This window comes from Rhynchophorus ferrugineus, unplaced genomic scaffold (genome assembly GCF_030347505.1).
Source record: "Rhynchophorus ferrugineus isolate W39M unplaced genomic scaffold, kcgeb_rfMv2 rfM7, whole genome shotgun sequence".
Taxonomy (NCBI): Eukaryota; Metazoa; Arthropoda; class Insecta; order Coleoptera; family Curculionidae; genus Rhynchophorus; species Rhynchophorus ferrugineus.
The window spans coordinates 33153097-33179299 of NW_027472586.1; the positions used below are offsets into that span (position 1 = coordinate 33153097).

Genomic DNA, 26203 nt, shown 5'->3' on the forward strand with positions numbered 1-26203 from the left:
ACATTCAAGCCTCCATCAAGCTACTCGCGTCGCAGCAACAATGCACCAGGCATTAAGAAAAGGTCGAAAAACTGGCGCCATCTTTTTAGATGTTTCCAAAGATTTTCATCAAATATGGTACCACGGTATAATATTCAAAGCAAAACAACCTAATTCGAACTTGGCCTACCGAATGACCCAATCTCCCTGACACATTCAACTGAACCAGGCGATTGCGTGATACAAATTCTAGCGACTGCAGATAAACCCGAGTAAAACTCAGGCTTTATTCTGTTCCACCACAAGAAGGAGTTCCTCGCCCATCGCCTCCAAACTGATAAAGTCCATATCCCCTGACTCCAGAAAGTATCATACCTCGGTCTCCAGTTCGACCGCAGATTCCAATGGTCAGCTCAAATACAGCACGCTATTTGTAAAGGCAATGTGTGTGCAGGCTAATATTTCCACTCCTATGTAGAAAAAGTAAACGCTCACACTGCACAAAATGCCAGTCCGCCCAGTCTGCCTCTACACAGCACAGGTGTGGTACAGGTATGTCTCTGAGAAACGTCAACACTCATCTCGTAACAGGCATCCCGTTTATGAAGAATTTCACGAAGATGACCATTGTAAGGTTCTCCATAGATGCCTTAGAACACGACAACACCTTGATTAAATCCCTACCCATCCACAAACCTCGGTAGTAAACCAACTACGAAATCCCAGTCGCAACCCAGGGTCTCTGTCGCCCGCAAAACACTTCACTAACTCGAACCCGAAACGAAATCAGCAAAAGATCATTTGGTTCTAGCTGGCCTTCTTGGAATAAGAAAAAAAAAGGTTCGTAATCATTCACGTTATATTCACGACCAATTCACGATAAGTTTAGATTCCCATTATATTCACGACTAGATATTAATCAAGTTTGTTAAATAAGATCGATCCATATGATCGAATATAGTTCGGGTATTTTATAATATTGCATTGTATTGTAACTGTAAATATAAGTTTAATATGGGTAATTAAGAAACAGTTTACATTTATTTAAAGAAACATACCCAGGAACTAACTGATGTCAGTTTCGTGAATCACTGATATCACCAAGAAAACCTTATTTTTGACCCTATTGAGCCAGCGTTCCGGAAATTATTTATGAATTAATCAAGTCATTCAACAATCATTCCTCGATAAATTTTGCAATGTTTCATATGCAAATGATGTTTGATTTTAACATTTTTGCGGCCCTTATTTTTCTAGCTGAAGAACCAAAGATATCTATTAATGGAAGAATGTACCCATGTAATCAAATATGATCTGCGAGCGGGCGTTGTGGACGCACCGAGTGAAAATGTAAGAGTAAAACATTCACGGTTGAGAGGTCAAATTGATAAGACCTAGGAAAACCAGTGCAGTGATTCACTTCAGAGTAAATAGTTGCTTAATGAATTAGTAGCGAATACAGTGAGTTCTTTATTATTTACATCTGAGACCAGCTGAAATCAGTCTGTGAATCGCTGGTACTAGCAATACAAACAAATAAAAAGGCAGTTTACTAAGAGAACAGACAGTTTTATTGAAGAATTGGAACAATTTTTCTTCTTTCTCACTTCCAACAATAAATGCTTGTGTTTCTAAGTAACATATTTGTTGTACAGTATTCCTCCAGGTCAATAATTTTCCCCCATTTTCATTCTAAGTATTTTTGCTGACACAATCCAACAAATAGTTTCTGCTAATGAAAATAAACCACCCTTATTTTCTGATAATTTGGTGAATGCACCCGTTTCATTAAATAATAGAAAATAACTCTAAAAGCACTCCTTCAATTAATCCTAAAATAAAACACTATTCAAATATATACTTTAGGCATTTATTTTTCGAATTTGTAAATATAAATTCCAATAAATAATATATAAAATTAAAATAATTTTAACACGCTGGTCAATAGAAGCTACCCATACCCGGTTATACTAAACCAAAGATGAGTTATCTTGAACAAGTGAAATCTACAGTAATACTATATAAGATTTAAAGTAAAATTACGATTCAGTTTCTGGTATTTCAGTCAAAGCAAGAATAACTTCTGGAGAAAACAAAACTTCTTCTGTACCTTCAGGCTCTTTCGTGTGATCACTAGAGGATGCATCTTTTTTATGAAGCCTGAAATATAAATATGTAAAAATTCAAAAATATATTATTATTATTATAATAATTATTATTCTATATTAATGATTCTATTCTTATGAGCTTCCTAAACACTTCATCTGATTTATACCAGCTTTTAAATAATACCTGACATGGTAAAGAAACCTGTAACTTGAATGTACAAATGACTTTGTCTATTAGTTTACTTTGGCTCTTTGTAAAGCAACTTGATGAAAGTACATATAAGTATATATAGCAACGGGCTGGCAGTAAAGATAAGAAAGGTAAAAGGCATATATCAAAATATTGCACGGGGATATAAACCTGTAAAGATCTTCAATTGCATGAAAAGTTGTTCATTTCACACAAGATTTTTCAAAAAAATTAGCGAAGAAATGGATAGTCAATTTTCTAGCCCAGATATAGAAACTTCTTATCGAGCTAAAGGTGTTCCAAATGTTACAAAACAAGTTTTCGACTGTAACCACTTTCATGAGCCATAACACTTAGAAGATCCTATATAATCGTTCTTCGATAAAAAAGAAAAATAATTTGGTTCACTCACCGTTCATGGGCCAACATGGTATCACGTCGGCTATAGCTTTTTCCACATATACCACACGAGTATGGCTTCTCACCTGTGTGAATCCTGTGAAATCAAAGGTGCATAATTACTACTCACAGATTAGTATAAATACCACATTATAAAGTAGAAAGTTTTATAGGGTATTCATTTACATTAAGAGGAACAGATTAAAATCAATTCAATTTATTTTGCTGTTGATCTAGGGCATGGTCAATTCAAGAATGGGTTTAAGTCCTTCAATAATATATGCATTCGATGTACTATAATGTAAATAAATTATAACTCATAATTTTTTTTAATTATTTTATTGAGATTACCATTTTGTTATATGTTAAAGCTAAAATGAACTAAAACTCAAAGTTGATGCGGCAACATTACGACGTTTTGATGTCATCAATTCAGATGACGTGCGTTTACTGTTTTAGTAACAAGGTATACGTATAATTTGGATATAAGTATAGTATTCTATAATAATTTATAATTTGGTCATTTCTCAATGTCAGATAGGCAGCTTAGTTATCTGTTATTATCGCAATGAATGTTGGCATGAAGTATGGGATTTTCTCTTAAAAACTTATTTAGTATATTGTTTCTTGATATCTGATTCATACAATTTATGAATATTTTTCTCCTTAATTGCCTTCTATACTTTTACCTTTTCTGTTCAGAAAAAAAAAGTAAAAATTGGGCTATTTTTTATACAATATAAATGATATAGTCAGTAATACCGAAAAACGACATAGCATCTACCGCCGAAGTAATAGACTGAATTGGACAAGCTGTAGAAGTTTTTGTTTTTTTAAATGATGGGAATGGAAGAAGGGAAGTCTATAAAAACTCTGCCCTCTACTGAACACTTATCTTGTTAATCCTTCTGTATTGTTCTGAGGCTTCGGCACCGTTACAGTTTAATATATGTAAGCTTGAGTTATTTCAAACGCAATGCTAAATGAAGCCATTCACTTAAAATGCGACGTGATCAGTGCATAGTTGAGGAACAAATTCTATACAGACTTATCTCTGATACCAAATGGACCGTTTGGATGGAAGACACAACTCCGAAAAAAACATGGAACAAAAACATAGAAAATAATCTTTAAAATAAGAGACTAACTCTGTCCAGAATACGTTACTCCACATCTCCAGATTTGGCGCATGCGCACTCTCCTGCATGCAATAAACCATAGAAAAGAATAAACTATAATGTCTTCCTTTTCTAATGGCGGTACATTCTCTTCGAGTCGATCGGTACAGTCTAACAAGGCAAAAATCTTGAATATTTAGATTTTGTGTCACATTAATAATTCTATAGTAATAATAATTAATTTTTGTTATTCTTGGTGATTTAACATACAATGGTTTAAAAACATGGAAGAAGGGTAAGTGCAAAATGTAAGGTTAAATTTTTCAAAGTTATCAGATTTAAACAGGATCTATTTTATTTATAGCGAGAATATTAGCTGCCAAATTTATAACACGGCATCATTTTCAATGACAACGAATAGGTATATGCCAAAATTTAATGATAACAAGAACAAAATGATTCTTGTGTTGCAAGTAGTCAAGTCATCAATGAGGTTTTCCATCAAGAATAGTAGCAAAAACTGTAGTAAGTGGTAATAATTAGACATTTTTAAACATAATATATTTTAGTAATGATTTAAATTTTATTAGATGAGATGTAGATGAAAGAAGAAATTAGACGGTTTTTGCTAATATGTAAGAACAGTGTACAGTGATACTATGAAATAATTAAATTTGCTAACAAAAGTAGATCCGGATCAAATAAACAAAATATAAAACTATGAACGACACTACAACGAAAATACAATGCATTATTATATAAGAGTATAAGTAACAGGTCAATTGAAAAGTCTCCGGCCTGTTTGGTGCTAAGTTTAGACGTGGTGAAATGAGCACCGAAGACGGTGAACGTAGTGGACGCTCAAAACAGGTTGTTACCGACGTAAACATTTAAAAAATCCACAAAATGATTTTGAATGACCGTAAATTGAAATTTAATAAAATAGCAAACACTCTATAGATATCAACTGAATATGTATATCATATCATTCACGAATATTTGGGTATGAGAAAGCTCTGGGCAAAGTGGGTGTCGGGCGAGCTCACTTCTGACCAAAAACAACAACTAGTTGATGATTCGGAGCAGTGTTTGAAGATGATCAAGCGTAATAAACCCGAGTTTTTTGTGAAATAAACGCGGAATTTTGTTTTGCGTCGATATGTAACAATGGATGAAACATGGCTTCATCATTTCACTCCGAAGCCCAATCGACAGCCATCTGAGTAGACTTCACACACGATGAACTCGCTCCAAAGCGTGGAAAAACGCAACTGTCGGCTGGCAAGATTATGGCGTCTGTATTTGGGGATGCGCATGGAATAATTTTCATTGACTACCTTGAAAAAGGAAGGACCATCAACAACGACTATTACATAGCGTTATTGAACCGTTTGAAGGACGAAATTGCCGAAAACTGGCCGCATTTGAAGAAAAAGAAAGTCCTGCTTAACCAAGACCGTTTCACATCCACCGTATTCTCCAGATCTGGCCCCCAGCGACTATTTCCTGTTCTCAGATCTCAAAAGAATGCTCGCTGGGAAGACATTTTCGTCGAATGAAGAGGTGATCGCCGAAACTGAGACCTATTTTGAAGCAAAGGGCAAATTGTACTACAAAAATGGTATCGAAAAGTTGGAAAGTCGCTATAATCAATGTATCACCCTTGAAGGGAATTATGTTGAATGAAAAAAAAAACTTTTGCCAAAAAAATGTGTTTTACTATGGTAGGCCGGGGCTTTCTCAATTGACCTATTAAATAAATTATTGTTTTTTAAACATAATGATGTATTGACTGATATTTCTTTCAGCTCAAAAGTACGATAATCCATTCATGTTAGGCTAGTAAATAGTAGGTTGTGGATCAAGAATAGTAGCGAACATAGTTAATCATATTTGGAGATTTGTAGAAGAATTTCACCGCTTTCATATATAGTGGTGGCTTTTTCATTTGGTTTTAAATATATTGGCCGGGTTTGATCTAAACGATTTTGGTCTTTTTTATGGTATGAGATCTTGTTGATTGTTCAAATGTGTAAATCAATTTAAATATGATGTTTTTATAAAAATAGAAAGCCATATAGAAATTATTTTTATTATTTCGTTTTATTCAATACTTTTTTAAATAAAATGTATTATTTCCAACATTAAATCTAATAATCACGATAAAAAAATGTAAGTAAATAAAGCTGTATGTACGCATGCGCCAAACTCGGATTATTCTCTTGTTTAAAAATTAAATGGAGCTCAATATGCACATGCGCCAAATCCGGAGAGTATTCTACTCTGTCCGAGAGCGGCACAGCTATGACCGACCGCCAACTCTGGTAATATTTAGTACAGAATGCGCCGATTATGGATTGCAAATGATGATTATAAATTATATAAATTGTAATATTTAAACCTGTAGGTTAAAATTCCCAATCATATCTAGAAAGTCGTTTATAGAATGATAAGATGGCCGCCTTGGACTGACCCTAATTATCGCTCAGTAAACGACTAGGACTAGTAATGTCTATTTAATAGTTCGGTTTTCATCACGTACCTTTCATGTTGAATTAAGTTATCACGTCTGCTAAACTGTTTTCCACAAACCTCACACGCGCACGGTTTCTTCCCGGTATGATTCCTATATTTAAACTGTGTTATTAGAAAAACAAACATTCTATTAATTGCTCGCAACTTGTATGACTTACAATTCATGAATAATTTTGGCGTCACGTCGCTCAAACCTCTCTCCGCATATTCTACATGCAAATTCTCTTGTATGAATCCTACAATTGAAAGGCGTAATTAAATACATCCAATGTTGTAGCTTCTGAAACACAAACCGTTGATGAACAATCATGGCCTCGCGCTGCCTAAATCTCCTCCCGCAGGTCTCACATGCGTATGGCCTCTCATCCGAGTGTGTTCTGAAATAATCAAATTAAAATATCGTTGTCCGACTTTTCAAGAGCACAATTAAAATTGCTGACCGTTCATGCTTAGTGAGTATATTGCGTCGACTGAACCTCCTCCCACAAGTACTACACTTGTATGGTATCTCTCCTGTATGAGTTCTGTAATTATTTGTTTTAATTAAAAGGCAATCAACTGATACAACACTAACCGCTCGTGAGTAATTTTGTAATCACTGCGACTGAACTTCTTGCCACACATACTACATTCGTATGGCGTCTCCCCCGTGTGTGACCTGCAATCAAAACGTGTAGTTAAAAAGCACCATTCCGTTCAAAAATTACTAACCTTTCATGGGTGACTTTGTGATATTTTCGACTGAACATCTTCCCACATATATTACATTTGTATGGTGTTTCCCCTGTGTGTGTCCTACAATTAAAATGTGTAATTAAAAAAGTCAACATTTAGCGCGGACCTCACCGACCGTTCATGAGAAATCACTGATTGTCGTTGACTGAAACTCATTCCGCAGATATTGCACGAATATGGCTTCTCCCCCGTGTGAATCCTGCAGTTAAAAAATTTTATATATAAAATCTAATCTCTAAAATCGACGGGCTGCAGCTTCCAACATTAAGACTGTAAAATAATGAGAGATATTTCAGACATTTGGAGTATTGTTGTGTTTAGTTTTATTTTTTTATGTAGCGACCTTGAGGCATGTCGAATTTTACACCTTATAATAACGGCCTACAAAATACCCAGAACTACTATACGAGATATTGAACACATGCGGAGTGACAACAACGATGACCAGTAAACGATAACGAAGATATGGCAACCCCAAGAGGTTGATCTCGGATATCAGAAGGGTACTTTGGATGATTCAGTCACTGACTATCATTCAGTTCAGACGTGCCACAATAAGCCCACCAAACGTCTCGTTAGGTAACACTGCTCTCCCTGTTTCTCTTGGCACTTGCAATTCTTACAGCGTCAATAAATAACGGTCATATCATGGAACCATCACTGTTTTACCTCATCCTATTTACAAAATTTCCAAAGAAAAATGAGGAGGAAAATACAATATGGTCTCTTTATCATCTTATTATCGACAGACAATTTTGATTTGAAAAGCTTTGGGAAGCTTCGGGTGGATGCCGTCGTTACATGTTTTCCTCGAATATCATAACATATGTGGCTACGAATTGGTCACAGAGCACCCCCCAGAAGTTCAGCAATGATCATAGGCTCATCATGTCTTCGCCGCGGCAGCAGAATTGTTAACGTCTCTCAATCGAAGAAAATCTTACTACTCGTTATCGATTAATCCATTCCATAATTTGGCCGAAAACTTACTATGTTGTTTGGGTTGGTTTTGGTCTAGAAAAAAAATAGTAAAAAGTTGTAAAACGTTACATTGCTTATAGAATGCAATGCATTATCGTTTTGTTATATTTGATTCACGTGTCTTCAGTCTTGGTCTATTTGGCTATTAAGAAAATGCCACCAGCGGGGAGTAAACATATCAATCGTCGAGTCAGTGATATTGAAGAATAACGTAGGCAGTGTTTGAAAGCGAAAGGGACGTGAATTTTTCAAGACAATCTTCCTTAGCCATGAAAAAAAAACGAATATCAAGCCATGCATGGTTGTCATGACCTTCAGCTGCCTTTTTCTTCAAAGTGAATACTCGGTACAAATTCAGACATTTTCAAGGAAATGAAAAAAATATTGTTCTCACTTCGACGAAATAACCTACTAAAAAGTGAACCCTGTCAGGAAGGCTTCAACATGAAGTTGGTTATAAATATATCTGATGCGATTTAATACACAGTAACACCATCTGATATATAATACAGCGTACAAGTAGTGCTATAATAAATATAAACTAATAACGCCAAGTTACTTTTTTAAAGACGTGTACGTTATTTAAGGGGATAGGAGCAAAATAAAATTATTATGGATGATGGTTATAAACTAGACAGTTTCCTCATACTAAAGACTGTCCACCATTACAATCTCTACTAAAGGGAAAAGTTAGACAAAAAAAGTAAAAGAGTAAAAGTAAAAAGTAAAACACAGAATAGCTCGGTCCTAAAATTTTCTTTGAAAATGGACCACAATATTTAATACATTAAGGTGAACTAAATGATTCAGTCAGAGACAGATACATTAAAATAAAAGATAAGCACAATGAATTTTTTAACATATCATATCACATACCTGCGAAACTAAGCTATCTTAAAAACAGAAAACATTCCAAAGAAAACGGTTTTAATTTTTTTTGTTGACCAGTTGAATTTTCCAGGCTTTCACACTATTAGATTAAGATATTAACATATCTTTGAAAAAACATTGTTGAATGACTATCTTGTTAATTTTATTTTGTTGATAATATGAAAAAGAGAGATAGTATAGTTATTATCCCTCTGAAATCTTCTAATTAGCGACTAAACCGTCATAAAATATCTTCAAATCCGGGAAATATTGAAAAGGTTAGAATTTATCTGGAGAAATAGTTCAACATAGCGACCCCTAACTTAAAGCACATATTTGAAAAATACTTTCTTCCATACATTTTAGTTTTCTCCTATTATAGAAATATACTAGAAATATTTATCTCGAAAAAGTATATCTATTATTACTCACCGCTGATGGTTAATCAGGGTATTACGCCGACTAAACTTCCTTCCACAAATATCACATGAGTAAGGCTGCTCTCCTGTATGTATCCTATAATTAAAATGTTTTATTTAGGAAATAAGGTCATCAGATCATATGTAGCTTCTACAACATCTACTCATTAGTTTAGTTTATGAACATTTAACAAATGCATCGTATTACAGGTAGCATTAAAATAACCTAAATTACCTGGAAAGGGCAAAGCTTTCCATGGGGAACTCAAGATTCAGAAAGTGCTATTGAAGCAACGCATTGAATCTTAAGCTCTCAGATCTCAGCTGGATCGTTTAGAGTCAAATGATATCAAACCTACTCAACAATAAAATAAACTGTAGTCGGCGTACTACAAGGTAGTGTCTGAGCCAAGTCTACCAAAACTACTTAGAACACATATGCATTAATTCAGAACATTATTTTCTGATAATGACGGATAAGTTAATTTCTGAGATATCGGTTTTAAAAGAGTGTGTAAACAATAAATGCGGTACCAGGCGTATTTGGGACCGGACATGGACACTGGACATAAGGAGAGTGTAAAGACCAAGAGCCAAACGGAATACATTCACATTTCAACCCCTTGAAAGATATGTAATGGTGTAAATAAGCAGTAAACAAACATAAAATAATATAAATATTGCAGAAAATCGTATAACCTTGGAAACCCGTGGGAAAGGCGTGTATCTCAGGGTAATTATAGGCATATATATTTATCGATACAAGGAAATCACCATTAAGGTAAGTCTTTTCCTCCTTAGAAATAATTACTAATCAGGTGGTGAGAAAAATAATTAAGCCAACGTACACTGTCCGTTGAATTTAACCAGTGGGATAAAATGTGATGTATTCGTCTAATTAATCACCAGTCTTTAAGAACATTCAGATATCTAGCCAAGAGCGTATAGGTTGTGGTTGAGAGTGTGAAGTTTTTTTTATTATTATTTATTATTTTTTAAAATGAGCCCGAAGGCGCGGTAAACAGATATTTAAGCATGATAACGCACCCTCTCATAAAGCAAAACCAGTCAAGGAAGCGTTGAAAACGCTTGGATGGGACATATTATCCGAGCCGCCGCACTTTCCAGACCTTGCCCCGTTCAACTATCAACTTTTCGCATCAATAGAACATGCGCTTGCAGAGCAACACTTCGCCAATCTTGCAGAAGTTAGAAAATGGCTAGATGAATGGTTTTGCTCAAAGGACAAACAGTTTTTAGGATGACATAAATTAAATGAAAGATAGACAAGATGTATAGAATCAAATGACCAATATGTGGAATTAATTAATTAATTTTAAGTTATTGCAAAAACAATTTGTAGGTTATTCAACAACGACCTATTAATAAATAAAATAAATATATATTTGAGCATTCTGACCTTTCATGCATCACTTTATGATGATCTCGGCTGAATCTCTTCCCGCATGTACTGCATTCATAAGGCTTTTCTCCCATGTGACCGCTAAAATAAAAATGAGTAATTAAAACAAATGTCCTTCAGATGCCTCATAATAGCTTTCCATCACTAACCGTTCGTGAGCAACTCTATTATCATTTCGGCAAAATTTCTTTCCACACAGCCGACATTCAAATGGTGTCTCTCCTGTATGAGTCCTATAAACATGCGTAAGAAAAAAAAATTCTACATATGTATTACTGACCGTTCATGTTTGGCCAAAGCCTGTCGATGAGTGAACTTCTTTCCACATGTGTTACAAACATGTAAATTTTCTCCTGTATGTATCCTACATATAAAATAGTTATTTAAAAAATCTATTTACTCACAGACCACTGTTTGCATCACTGACCGTTCGTGTACTGTTAATCTATTGCGTCGATTAAACCCTTTCCCGCATATATTACATGTAAATGGCTTATCATTTGTGTGACTCCTGCAAATAAAATATGTATTCAAAAAAAAATATACCCTTGAAGCACAATTCCATCACTAACTGCTCATGTTTAATAATGAACTCAATGCAGCTAAACTCTTTCCCACAAGTTTTACAAGAATACGGATTCCTCTCAGTTTTGATCCTGCAATAAAAAAAAGAAAAGTTCTGTTTGTGGCCACGGCTTCCGCAGGTGTTATATTGCCATGTTGCCGCATCAACTCTGAGTTTTAGTTCAGTCTGGCTTTGAACAAAAATGTTATCAAATATTATTTGTTTTAACGTTACAGTATATCTCAAAACTACAGTTTATTATACAGCCACAATAATTTATAGGTAAGAGTTAAAACCTCTTAACACTACTGCATCAAAGAATTTCCCATCATAGAAAAAATGGAAATTTCACGGTATAGGCGACCTTGGGGAAATGTTTTGTTTAGTTCAATCAACGGTAGCGCTGCGATCGCAAATTGTGATTGGCTAGTTTAAATTCCTGGTGCCGCCACTAACATGGAACGTGATTGGTCGATCAAATTGTGTGAAATCAGCATTTTCTATGGGCATCCATTTTTAATTTTGTTGTTTGAGGGTTTTGGTTTTTGTTTAGATCAAGAAATCTTCGTTTTACGTTGTGCATATTTATTGTTTTACATTAATTATTATGGAGTGATAATATAAAAATTGATGACAATGCGTCAGTGTAGTAAAAGATGTAGTGTACCGGGGTAAAAATCTACTACGGAAATTAGACATCGTTTTCCAAAGAATGATCTCGCTCCTTTCCAAAAATGGTTGATCAAGTAAATAGTAGTAAGTTACCTGGATAAACCACAATGCGAATATATCAACGTCATGGTGTCTGTTACGCACATTTTACTGAAAAATTTAGAATTACTCTTCCTTCACGAACAGGTATTAGGGTAAATAAAAAGCATATCCAACATTGTTTTTATCAGGTACACATAAAATTATCTATCTACTACATGTCTGTTTATATATTGTTTGTTTACAGAAAATCAAAACCTACTTATGAAGATGTTAGTAGTAATAAAACTCAATTAAACTACTAAGTTGTTCGTATGCTGTCAGTGTGATGTCTCTACATAAAGAAGTCTACATAAGAAGTCTCTACATAAAGTAGTTCATCTCCTTTGATAATATATGCATTATATGTACTATAATGTTAAATCATATTTTATAACATTTTTGTAATGCGTAAAATGTTAAAGTTAAATGCGGCAACGTTTTGACGTGGGATTAAGGTGACATGGTCCATTGCTACTTTGGATAGATTATACTAATTATTCTCAACAAAGGCCTTTTTAAAGTAAAAAAAATTATTCAGGCTTTTAACATGGGGTTCTTGATCAAGACAAAATGGCGAAGGCGCCTTTAAACTCCAAATAATACATAATTAATAATAATACGTAATCTTGTAGTATATTTTTCGTCAATTTCGAAATCTCAATATCTCCTCAGGAACCCAAGCCAATCTTTCTGATCTAATAGTATGAATGCCGATAAGTTTCTTAACATTCTGTAAATTTAGCTATATACATGTTTATTACTTTCATACAATTTTAGTAATTATAAGTATAATATTTTATTAATCAAATATAATATATTCATAATATTACATAGTAAAATTAAAAAGGTATCAAAACAAACTGTATTTTTATATACATAATGTAACCATACTTGCGGCTTTCAAATTATATGTCATCTGTCAACAGTAAAGATAAATATGCGGCATATAAATCAAATAATAAGTAAATTGTAACACAGCTTTAGCTTCATAATTTTTACATATATGAATAGAAATTTAGATATACTCAGTGTAGAAAATGTCAAACCATTCTTTTAAATAATATGTTGGTACTTACGACAATGAAGGAATTAAAAGACCAACTTCATGGTGCGTACGATTTACCTACCTACTGACAGACACTTCAAACAATAACTCAGTAAATTGATTTCCTGTTTTGATCAGCCATTTTTTACCATACTTGATGTAACTATAGTCGAATAGTTAAAGGGTATGTTAAGAAGATTTATGAAAAGTTACATTTATCTATTGGAAAACAGCTTGTTGGGATTAAATGCTGAAATTTATTTAGAAACAACAACATAATGTCTTCTTCTTAACTTTGAATGTATAGTAGTAAAAATATATTCACTTTTCTAACATCTACATGCGAGTATAGTTCATACACAGAATATCAGGAACTTTAAGTACCATCAAACAATACCTGGGCTTGAGAGAGATTTAAAAATGAATGAAAAATTCCTTGATAAAGAAGTAAAATAATTAAAAATTGTGAGACAAAAGATATCTAAAATAGAAAAGTTTGTCATTTCAGTTTTTCTACTTCACACAGCCTGTAATCTACGGGTAAAGCCGCAAGAAACAACAAGAAAAAGCTACACAACTGTTTATTAATTATTAAAGTTTTTTCATTAATAAATAAAATAAGGACAAGTAAAAAAATATTGTTTTTGATTTGTTGATTATTTTCTCACTACTTAATGTATAATTTGTAGGATTCAGCCAGATTCAGATGATGGAATCTGTAGATGTCACCAGGGTTGGTGGGTATATTTGTCTATTCTATAAATCCACAGTTTTTGAATATTGATAATGAATAATGTATAATGAATGTAGTTATAAAACTAGCTTACCTTATAATGTATTTATAGAAAAGACATCAAAAAATTACTAAATTTTAACAAAGGATTTTATTCATGTTGACAAATTAAAAGCTTTCAGAACAACATTTTAACATTACTGAATTGCCTACCTATAAAAGAACAATATTGGGTGTTTTCATCCCTTGTACCATTTTTTAAAGAAAATGCTTTGGTATTACCAAATAAAATAGGAAAAATTATAATGGAAAACTTAGTAAATCAACTAAAATCTTTTTCAGAATACCTGATTAATGATATTTATATTGAATGAAGAAAATCCGTTAAACACCAGTATTAATTATATTATGTTAACTGTCCTAGATTGCAAAGCAGCTCTACATATTCAGAGTCCCACTGTAATTTAAGTCTGTCTTTGAACCAGTTTTGGTTCAGTGTAACGAATGAATATTTTAGTAATAGTTTAGTATCACAAGTTGTAAAATCAATAAAAATATCGAAATGATTGTTCGGAATCCTAAAATTATGTGTATATAAAATATGGGCCATTTTTTATACATTCTTTTCTTTGGAAACTAAGTTCACAATGGATTCACTTCCATAATAAACAAAAATGTGGAAGTTAAACCCAAGGTATGGTATAATATATTCACATTATTCATAACAAACTTTCTTCAAACCAGATTGCTTTAACACAGATACTAAAATATTATATTTCCATTTGACAATCTCTTCACCTGTCCGTGTTTATATAACTTAACTAACTACATTAAACCTTTAAAACAAAATGTCTTATTAAATATCGCTATTTAATAAGCATTCTCTAAAATACAACAATTAAGATTTGTAGAATGTCTCAAATTTGTTTAATAATAAGCGTATGTTTTAAATGATTGAATTTTTAAAATGTCAAACATACTTACTTTTGCTCATCCATATTTTCTAAAAAACTCTTAAACTGTACCCACAATTGTAATAACAAACACAGTGTTACCTAAAAAAACAAGGATAAAAGCTTGGTTATAACAAATGTCACGTGCCACGTAAGATTGGTTAGCTATAGATATGAGTGACAGAAAAAGCGACGCTAGGGATGATGATAAAATTTCGATATAATATCATATCGATATTTTTTAAAAACATTTTTGGCCAAATTTTTTTTGACTGATTTATCGGTATATCGATTTTCTTAATTCCTTCTTAATTACTTGAAATAAAACTTGTAAATCGATACTTAATTTGAAAGGTCTGGTATATATTGGTATTTAGTTGTAAGGGTATATTAAAAATATCAATATATATTACAAAAAAATATCGATATTTTTTTCTCGCATATATAGATATATTTTTTTAAATACATATTTCTATAAAAAATTGTAGGGACTTATATTATTTAATATCGTCAATAATTACCTCTCTAGCCGGCTTGGTGGCTCAGTGGTAAAGGCAATGGGACAGTTCTCTTACTGGTCGTAAATTTATGTAATTGTTTAAAATTTGTGAATGTTCTAGGCAAGAGTGTAAAATCCGACAAGGAAAATTATCCTAGTTACGCCAGTAAACCAGGCTGAGTAAGACCGGATGTCTTCTGGGATGATTTCTAAAGTTGGTCACTCGCCAGTCGGTAGGCTTAATGCTGAGGACCGTGGTTCGGAGCCCACGTTAAACTGTAGGTACAGTCTAGATAAACCCATAGTTGGTAAAATGAGGCTTTAAAATATATTTATATAAAAATTACCTCTCTAACGGAATTTACCGGCAAAAGGGGACTCCGTTATCTCGTTCCTTTTCGAAATAATCTATTAAAGCCGCAATCAATTTGGGACCCTGAATATCTGTTGTTTTCAGCATTTTCAAACAAAACAATATGATATATTACGGAGGGAAAATTTTATCCAAATAAAGGGCTAAAATAATGTTTGCCGGTCTATAACCTGTAATAATTATAACTAACTAGCGACCCGCCCCGGCTTCGCACGGGTGCAATGCTGATACTAAATTAAATACACTACTGAAAAAATATGAACATTGTATATAAAAACATAGCGGCCCGCTCCGACTTTGCACGGGCATAAAATATATATGCCTATGTCACTCAATGAAAACATGATTAAAATCGATCCAGTATTTTTGGTTCATTCATTACTGCCCTTGGCCTGCACGCATTAAATTTGGAGTAAAACAATTCCTCTTCCCCTATAATTACTATGAAGATTTCCTGCTATCTTTGGAATATCTAAATTCATACAATTTTTATTACATTACACATTTTTAAACGCAAATTTTAAATTTGTAATATCTCCGAAAATATTTGTTTAATTTACATGCTGTAAGGAACCATATTGATCTATATTAATTGCACACTGTATTTAAGGTACTTAATTCGATAAGGATTAATGCCGTATTGCTTAAAATAGCTTCGTAAATAAGCCATTTTCTCACGTAAAAAGTAAACAATAAAAATGGTTAATGTGGGTTATCCCTAAAAGATAAACATATACCATCGCGGACTTTTTTGTAGACCTTTTTATGGTGTACAATCCTGTAGTACATTAATTTGATCTAACTCGTAGTGTTAGGCAGCGTTTTTGCTAATTGCTAAATAAGCCTAAAAAAAATAGGTTAATTTACGACATCACGTTAGAAACCTCTAAAATTAGCAATGTTGCCTTAGTATATTATGCATGTATTATACATATAAACCTTCCTCTTGAATCACTCTATCTATTGAAGAAAACCGCATCAAAATCCGTGGCGTAGTTTTAAAGATTTAAGCGCACATAGGGATATAGGGACAGAAAAGGCGACTTTGTTTTATACTATGTAGTGATATTTTGAATAATTTAGCGTACATCTGACAAACGGACGGCGACCAGCTGTCAGACGTATGTAAAATTCTTGAAAGCAGCAGTGATAAGAGGAGTTTAACTCTTACCTATAAATTATTGTGGCTGTATAATTAACTGTGGTTTTTAGATATAGTATAATGTTAAAATAAATTATATTTGGTAACATTTTTGTTCAATTATTTTAATTAGATTAGAATTTTCTTTTACGTCAAAGCCAAACTGATCTAAAACTCAGGGTTAATGTGGCAACATTGTAATGTCTCGACGTCACAAATATTCACTACGCATTACTAAAAAAAACTTTGAATAGACTTATATGCCTAAAGTATATACATTTATTTAATTTCATGTATGGTGAAGAAAAAGAAAAAAAGATAACAATCACAAATATTAAACAATTACAGACATAAATTTACGACCATGGCCCAGCAGCATTCGAACCCGCGACTATCGCAACAGTAAGAGGACCGTCCTGTCGCCTTTCCCACAGCGCCAACCAAGCCGGCTAAAGTAAATATTAAGTTCAGTACTTTATTAAAATACCACAAAAAATGTATAAAAGTACCAACTATATCAATCGGTTTAGTTCTCTTCATTGTGATTACACATTATTTATTTTTTACCAGGTGTAAGAACAACTAGAAGGGATGGTTTATCGACATATGAACATGTCATGAAAAAACATGAATTTTCTAAGTTGAGACTAAGCGAAAGAACAAACGTGAAACTAACTATTGATTAATTTGCGAACTTGAGTTAATATACGACTAGGTGCTGTCGTACGGGGGCAAAAGTTATGACTTCAGCGATGGATGAGATCGTTGCAGCCTCGGAAAAGGAAAGATTACCGGTGACGCGGTGCTAAGCTTCCAGCATGTCGACCGAACAAGCGCGATTTCACAAGATATGAGAAAAATGCCAGTTTCTCTGTGAATCTGGTAATTTTTGACACACCATGGAACGTTTGAAAATCTTCTGAAGAGCTTATTTTGTAAATCTTGAAGCCGTTTCACCTGGTTGGGCGAAAACACCTTGAAGAAGACATAGATCCGTAGAGGAGTGCGGCCCGGATTAACATCTTGTAAAATAAGCATTTACATATAAGGTATTTACATTAAAACTTAAACTATAAAGAATAGACGGGTACAACGATTAGTAACGACAACCTATCAAAGTGGTAGCAACTCTGCCCTCCTTTGACAGATTGTTTAAATATTCTTTATTAGCGAAGACTGTATGATTGCTGTTCGGAAGCTGTATGATAGTGTAAACTGTTTAGACTGTGTAAAGGCTCTATTTATTTAGACTGATACATCGCAGTTAAAGTGATCTGTTGATAATAGTTAAAATAATAGTGTAAATAGATAAAACTATTTAGATAGGTACTAAGCTAAATTGTGTGTATATAGTAGAATATAAAATACATAGAGTATTACATTACAATATAGAATGAAAGAACGTTTTAGTTATTACAATAATTATTATGTACATATTTATTTAAAAAAAATTCTTTGTTAAAAATCTATGTTCAATTATTTTTTACTTTTTAGTGTGTTCCTTATATGTTTTTTGTATATAAGTATATATAAGTCGATTAAATTTTTTCTTAGTAATATTTTATCCCTTGTATTATCTGATAGTTTCATATGTTATATGTAATGTAAGTTATATTTCATATGTTACAAATTTATTTCAGTGAAATTTGGTGATATGAAGTTCACGGGGTCATCTAGTATACGATACGCTTAATCAAATATGATTCATATTAGTGTTTATTAAATCCTTTTTATTAATAACCGGCCTATCAAAGGCCCCGAATTCTAATATATGTACTGTAGTATATATATGTATGTGCTTGAGTGTATTAGTAATTCTCAATCTGAGATACTTATGTTCCTAGTAACCGAAATAATATTTTCCCGGCCATTTGGAATTGGAATAATTATAGTTATTGCAATACTAATAATACTTTCATATTTCCTCGGGCAGAAAGACGAAGAAAATGCTGTTTATCAAGGCGAAATCGAATCAAAATCGTGAGTATACATTTATATCTAACTTCAAAATACCTCCGGAAACTTCTGGCAACCTGGTGATACTATGTCAGAAGAACGAGGTTCGTTAGGCGACCCTTTTTCGCAATTTCGCATTTCGAAGTCATGTGCAAGGCCAAGCCAAGCAAACCATCCTTCGCCACTAACTCCTAATAAACGTATCGCATGGAGAATTATTTGATGTATATGAAATTGTCTGATCTCGGAACGGGAAGTATAGTATAGTAAATATAAATTTGTTGTATGTTCCGTTCAATAAAACAGTCTTTCTAAAAAAAATAATCTTTGGATGCCGAGCATGGTACACTATTTTACGAAAAAGCAACAAGTTAGACCCAAAAGCAGGACAAGCAATGATGGTGGGGTCAAATGGTCATAATGTCGCGAGACACAAGGTTTGATGAAAGTATATTATATAAGGTATGTATAGAAAATTCCAAAGAAGAACCTGTGAGTAAACTGATGCAGACAGTTTTGCAAGAGGAAGAAGAAAACAAGAATGTGAGTAATGATGAAGAAAACATTCAAGAGTAGATATCAGACAGTGATGACGAACCCGATGAAAATGAACCTATCTTGTCTAAATTGGAGGACACCAATTCTAGAAGAAAAACCTGGAGACCAAGGAAATTCGACGACTATGAGCTATATGTCGCCTATTGTCTGCTTATTTCAACAACAAAAATACCAACAGTTGAAGGTGATGATATGTTTTCATTAAAAAAATATAACGATAAGAGAAAGTTAAATAAAGTAATGGATCAAGAACCTGATTATTTAACTTCATCCGGAGGCCAAGAAAAAAGCACTGATGAAAAAAAAAAGAATCTGATGTAGAGAAAAATAATGGGAAGAATGTTAAAGGAAATCAAAACAAAACTGAACACCCAATAATAACTGATTTAGATTATAAAGATAGAGAACAGAAGAACGGTCATAAAACAGAATAATGGTTTGAAAGAGATATAGTTAAGGATTTAATTGATGATGAAGTTGAGGATGCAGTGAGTGACTGATTGAGTTGAAAGTAATAGGTGAAGGTGATAAAGTTATAAAACAAACTTAACAAAATCAAGTGCAATATTAGAAGCAGAAAATGGGGATAGTGGCGGCCAATTAGTATGATATCTCAGTGATACCAGATGACCATGGACTAATGTAAGACGGAAGTGGACTTGAAAGAGCAAGTTATGAAGACAGGGATGGTAACCAACTAGGAAGTTTTAATGGATTCATACCATTTGATAAAAATAACCCGATGGCATGGAATAAATTCATTTCAAGGCAAATACATGTATATGTTTGGCAACCCAAGAACAAACTAAATATTTGGAATTAAAAGTGGAAGACCGTGTGAGTGGAGATTTTTTTTATTTTATTTTTATTATAATCGTTACTTGATTATTTTAATTGTTACCTTTGTTTATCACATAATTGTACAAATTTATTCGATCAAACTATTAATTAAAAATAAATTCTCACCATGTAAAAATAGAATAGTTCTAAGTTCGAACAAATTTGTATGTATTATGTAATAGTTTTGTACTGGTGATTTAAATGTATCTTTATAATTTTTGTTTATAATCTTAATTAGGTTAAATTGTTTGGTACATTTAAATTGAGGTGAGGTGTTAAATATGTGACTTGTGTTGATACAAGAGCCAGTGTAGAAAAGAGGAAGAAGAGTTAGTAGAGGGCGCTGTAACTTGTATCGAATTCTGTATAAAATACCAGGGATCAAAATAAAGTTTCTCTTTTGTTCCAAGGCCATAAATGGTGTTATTGATTCCGTCCCGTCCCGAATCATAAGTAATTTGTAAAAGAGTCTTAACCTTGTGTATATAACTTAAATGTATATAATTTTACAGGCTCATATTAGTCGATTAGACCCATGGAAGAGAGACTACAGAAAATGAAGAAATCAAAGAAAAGAATATAAAAAAACTGGAATAAGTTATAAAAATTGCAATTTTCATAATTTATTGTAACTAATAATTGTCATTTCTGGTGTGTTTCTAGCTATTGATTAATGTTATCCAAGCTTAAGTTAAAAAAAATGCGCCTAGAACTCTACCCCATGGGTGGTGTGGAAAAGAGTTAATTTAAATATACAGCTATATAAAATAAATATTATATTATTTTATATTATGTTATATTATAAATAAATGATATAAGTATATAATATTTTACTATTGTCCTTTGCTTTGAAATAAATTATGTCAATTGCTACAAAATTATTTTTGTATATTCCCTTATTTCTTAAGTTAAGCCTAATCCAAATTTTCAGAAAAATATGTAATAGTTCAAAGAGTGCATTTGAAAGTGCTAATGGTAATTTTACTCAAATAATATTACTCAATCATATCAGAAAGTTCTATTTGATTTATGAAGTCTAAGTAATTAATGGTAAAAACTAAATAAAGGATTTCAATTAATCTCAAAATATTATAAGATGGTTATTGAAATAGTAGTCTATGAAACTACACATTTGGATATCACAGATTCAAATGATATCAATTTTACATTACCATTTTCATATAAAATTTCATATAAATTGAGTTTCCCACATTTATATTAAAAATAAATTTAGACACTTTTGAAGATGTAGATAATAGTCATGTATAATTTTCAATAGAATATTTAAACTTTTCAAATAAATAAATAAATTGAACTCAGATGAAAATCATATCCTTACAAGATCGCTATCATTGTTGCAAACACTGGCCATTAACGATGAGTGTTATTTATGGTAATCTAAGTAATTAATGGTAAAAACTAAATAAAGGCTTTCAATTAATCTCAAAATGCTATAAGATGGTTATTGAAATAGTAGTCTATAAAACTACGCATTTGGATATCACAGATTCAAATTATATCAATTTTATATTACCATTTTCATATAAAATTTCATATAAATTGAGCTTCCCACATTTATATTAAAAATAATTTTACACACTTTTGAAGATGTAGATAATAGTTATGTATAATTTTCAATAGAATATTTAAACTTTTCAAATAAATAAATAAATTGAACTCAGATGAAAATCATATCCTTACAAGATCGCTATCATTGTTGCAAACACTGGCCATTAACGATGAGTGTTATTTATGGTAATCTAAGTAATTAATGGTAAAAAATAAATAAAGGTTTTCAATTAATCTCAAAATATTATAAGATGGTTATTGAAATAGTAGTCTATAAAACTACACATTTGGATATTACAGATTCAAATTATATCAATTTTATATTACCATTTTCATATAAAATTTCATATAAATTGAGCTTCCCACATTTATATTAAAAATAAATTTACACACTTTTGAAGATGTAGATAATAGTCATGTATAATTTTCAATAGAATATTTAAACTTTTCAAATAAATAAATAAATTGAACTCAGATGAAAATCATATCCTTACAAGATCGCTATCATTGTTGCAAACACTGGCCATTAACGATGAGTGTTATTTATGGTAATCTAAGTAATTAATGGTAAAAATTAAATAAAGGCTTTCAATTAATCTCAAAATACTATAAGATGGTTATTGAAATAGTAGTCTATAAAACTACACATTTGGATATCACAGATTCAAATTATATCAATTTTATATTACCATTTTCATATAAAATTTCATATAAATTGAGCTTCCCACATTTATATTAAAAATAAATTTACACACTTTTGAAGATGTAGATAATAGTCATGTATAATTTTCAATAGAATATTTAAACTTTTCAAATAAATAAATAAATTGAACTCACATGAAAATCATATCCTTACAAGATCGCTATCATTGTTGCAAACACTGGCCATTAACGATGAGTGTTATTTATGGTAATCTAAGTAATTAATGGTAAAAAATAAATAAAGGTTTTCAATTAATCTCAAAATATTATAAGATGGTTATTGAAATAGTAGTCTATAAAACTACACATTTGGATATCACAGATTCAAATTATATCAATTTTATATTACCATTTTCATATAAAATTTCATATAAATTGAGCTTCCCACATTTATATTAAAAATAAATTTACACACTTTTGAAGATGTAGATAATAGTCATGTATAATTTTCAATAGAATATTTAAACTTTTCAAATAAATAAATAAATTGAACTCACATGAAAATCATATCCTTACAAGATCGCTATCATTGTTGCAAACACTGGCCATTAACGATGAGTGTTATTTATGGTAATCTAAGTAATTAATGGTAAAAAATAAATAAAGGTTTTCAATTAATCTCAAAATATTATAAGATGGTTATTGAAATAGTAGTCTATAAAACTACACATTTGGATATTACAGATTCAAATTATATCAATTTTATATTACCATTTTCATATAAAATTTCATATAAATTGAGCTTCCCACATTTATATTAAAAATAAATTTACACACTTTTGAAGATGTAGATAATAGTCATGTATAATTTTCAATAGAATATTTAAACTTTTCAAATGAATAAATAAATTGAACTCAGATGAAAATCATATCCTTACAAGATCGCTATCATTGTTGCAAACACTGGCCATTAACGATGAGTGTTATTTATGGTAATCTAAGTAATTAATGGTAAAAAATAAATAAAGGTTTTCAATTAATCTCAAAATATTATAAGATGGTTATTGAAATAGTAGTCTATAAAACTACACATTTGGATATTACAGATTCAAATTATATCAATTTTATATTACCATTTTCATATAAAATTTCATATAAATTGAGCTTCCCACATTTATATTAAAAATAAATTTACACACTTTTGAAGATGTAGATAATAGTCATGTATAATTTTCAATAGAATATTTAAACTTTTCAAATAAATAAATAAATTGAACTCACATGAAAATCATATCCTTATAAGATCGCTATCATTGTTGCAAACACTGGCCATTAACGATGAGTGTTATTTATGGTAATCTAAGTAATTAATGGTAAAAACTAAATAAAGGCTTTCAATTAATCTCAAAATACTATAAGATGGTTATTGAAATAGTAGTCTATAAAACTACACATTTGGATATCACAGATTCAAATTATATCAATTTTATATTACCATTTTCATATAAAATTTCATAAAAATTGAGCTTCCCACATTTATATTAAAAATAAATTTAGACACTTTTGAAGATGTAGATAATAGTCGTGTATAATTTTCAATAGAATATTTAAACTTTTCAAATGAATAAATAAATTGAACTCAGATGAAAATCATATCCTTATAAGATCGCTATCATTGTTGCAAACACTGGACATTAACGATGATTGTTATTTGTTGTCCACCTAAACAATAACTATGCTAAACAAGAAACGTGGTGTTCTAGAATAATAACACCAAAAGGCAGAGAACTGATCAACGCAATGAAGGCACATAATTTACAGCATATCTCTACTTGTGTGTGAAGATATTGGCCGTCAGACATAAATAAAATTCCCAATACCATAGACTTTTGTATTACAAAAATATTGACATCAAAAGATCTAAATTCGTCTTGATTCATAATGCTTTGATCTATCATCTGATCACTCTCCAGTCATTACAATAGTCAACTCAAATAATGTTAGCAAAACAAAACCAGAATTTATTTTAATACCCCAAAATGTATCGCTCAAAACCGAAAGAGATCATCTTTGTGAATACGATAGCTTTTAAATATATTTTAAAGTAGCACTCAGCTCAGAAAACTTAATTATATGCTCTTAGATAGAAAATAAAATACTCTGCTATGATATAAAATTGTAAATAAAAAAGTGCATGTAAATTGGGAAATAATTTAATGTAAACATAATAAAACAACCCTACCCATAAAACTATTGTGGTTGTATAATTAACTGTAGTTTAACTTCTTGGATAATATGGATAATATGTACATTAGATGAACATATTATTGAATTATATATCATATATTATGAATTAGATATTTTATTACAAAATAAATTATGTCTAATAATTTTTTTTCTCTAATGATTTTATTTACATATTTTGATACTGTGACGTCTCAAATTTTGTTGACGTGAGTTCATTGTTATTTTGAATGGTGCACTGATACAAGTCTTTATATAAAATTAAAGCATAAAGCACTCTTTTTTCATTATTTTTTAAGAATGATAGTTCCATCTTTGGGTTATTAAAACAGTGGTTAAGTAAAATTATCGCTTGTCCTAAATTATTATGGTTGCTTTATGATGTTAATCGACTTGTAAATACCGGGTGTCTGGTTTTTGTCAAAATATGCATATATAATTCAGTCGTGTCTTACTTAGGTTACTTGTTCTTTGTTTATATTATCCCAAATATATGAGCATATGCTGTGCTAATAAGAGCACAGGTTGCGGGGAACATTAATGTAGGATACATTACTCCACAACATGTGCACTTTCCTGCATAGAATAAACCATAGAAAAGAATAAATTATATGAAACTATATTGTCTTCCTTTTCTAATGGCGGTCCATTCTTTTCGGGTCGATCGGTACAGTCGATCAGATCGATACGATCAACAACAAAAAAATCTAGTATATTTAGATTTTGTGTTACCTTAATAATTCCATAGTAACAATAATTAAATTGTTGTGTTATTATTGGTGGTCTAACATACATTGATTTTAAAATATGGAATAACAAGTGCAGAATGTAAGGTTCAATTTTAGCTGTCACATTTATAAATTTATAATAATTTTCAATGACATCGAATTGGTATCAACATATGCCAAAATTTAAGTGTTGGAAGTAGTTAAGTGATTAATGAGGTTTGTCCATGAAGAAGTAGTAACAGACCAACTATGGTAACTGGTAATATTTAGACATTTATTTTAAATATAATATATTTTAGTAATTATTTAAATTTTATTTTATAATGAAGATGTAGCTAAAATTTGTTGAGAGTAAAAGTCGAAGAATGTGACTATCAGAGAAGAAGAAATTAGACAGTATTTTGCTAAGATATAAGAACAGTGTACAGTAGTAGTTCGAACGAATTAAATTTTCTAACAAAAGTAGACCAGGATTAATTAACAAAATATAAAACTATCAATGACACTATAATGATCTCATGACAAGGAAAATAGAATGCATTAATATATAAGAGTATAGGTAAATAAATTATTAACTTGTAAATATAATGATGTATTGGCTGAGATGTTTTTCAGCTTAAAAGTACGATCATTCATTCGTTTTAGGCCAGTAGATGTACAATATGGTAATCAAAAGCTCGAGGTAGTCAATTATTTAATGGGTTTTGCGGATCAAGAATAGTAATATTTGGAGATTTTTAGTAAAATTTTACTTCTTTCATATATAGCTTTTCATATATAGCTTTTTCGTTTAATTTTAACTATATTGGCTGTATTTGATCTAAACGATGATTTTTATCGCACGCAG

General features: G+C 31.3%; 1 protein-coding gene and 2 long non-coding RNA genes across 4 annotated transcripts; 2 read left to right on the forward strand and 1 right to left on the reverse strand.

The window, feature by feature from the left end:
- Positions 1-1835: 1835 nt before the first annotated feature.
- On the reverse strand, positions 1836-14963 carry LOC143199814 (uncharacterized). 2 transcript variants are annotated; one of them, XM_076409924.1, is made up of 16 exons: positions 14838-14963; positions 11330-11413; positions 11185-11268; positions 11038-11121; positions 10907-10990; positions 10755-10838; positions 9348-9431; positions 7180-7263; positions 7041-7124; positions 6904-6987; positions 6770-6853; positions 6623-6706; positions 6488-6565; positions 6337-6420; positions 2690-2773; positions 1836-2139 (listed from the first exon to the last, which is right to left on the reverse strand). In XM_076409924.1, the coding sequence occupies exons 1-16, from the start codon at positions 14849-14851 to the stop codon at positions 2019-2021; spliced, it is 1305 nt and encodes a 434-aa protein (XP_076266039.1). In that variant the 5' UTR covers positions 14852-14963; the 3' UTR covers positions 1836-2018. The 2 variants fall into 2 exon arrangements, with proteins under 2 accessions (XP_076266039.1, XP_076266040.1); XM_076409925.1 differs by lacking the exon at positions 11330-11413 and having other exon boundaries at positions 14838-14957.
- Positions 14964-17087: 2124 nt separating this feature from the next.
- On the forward strand, positions 17088-17520 carry LOC143199826 (uncharacterized). Its single transcript, XR_013006547.1, has 3 exons — positions 17088-17112; positions 17168-17273; positions 17390-17520. It is a non-coding gene; the product is annotated as an uncharacterized LOC143199826 (long non-coding RNA).
- Positions 17521-18658: 1138 nt separating this feature from the next.
- LOC143199825 (uncharacterized) lies at positions 18659-20730 on the forward strand. The gene is made up of 2 exons (XR_013006546.1): positions 18659-18799; positions 20686-20730. It is a non-coding gene; the product is annotated as an uncharacterized LOC143199825 (long non-coding RNA).
- Positions 20731-26203: the final 5473 nt, after the last annotated feature.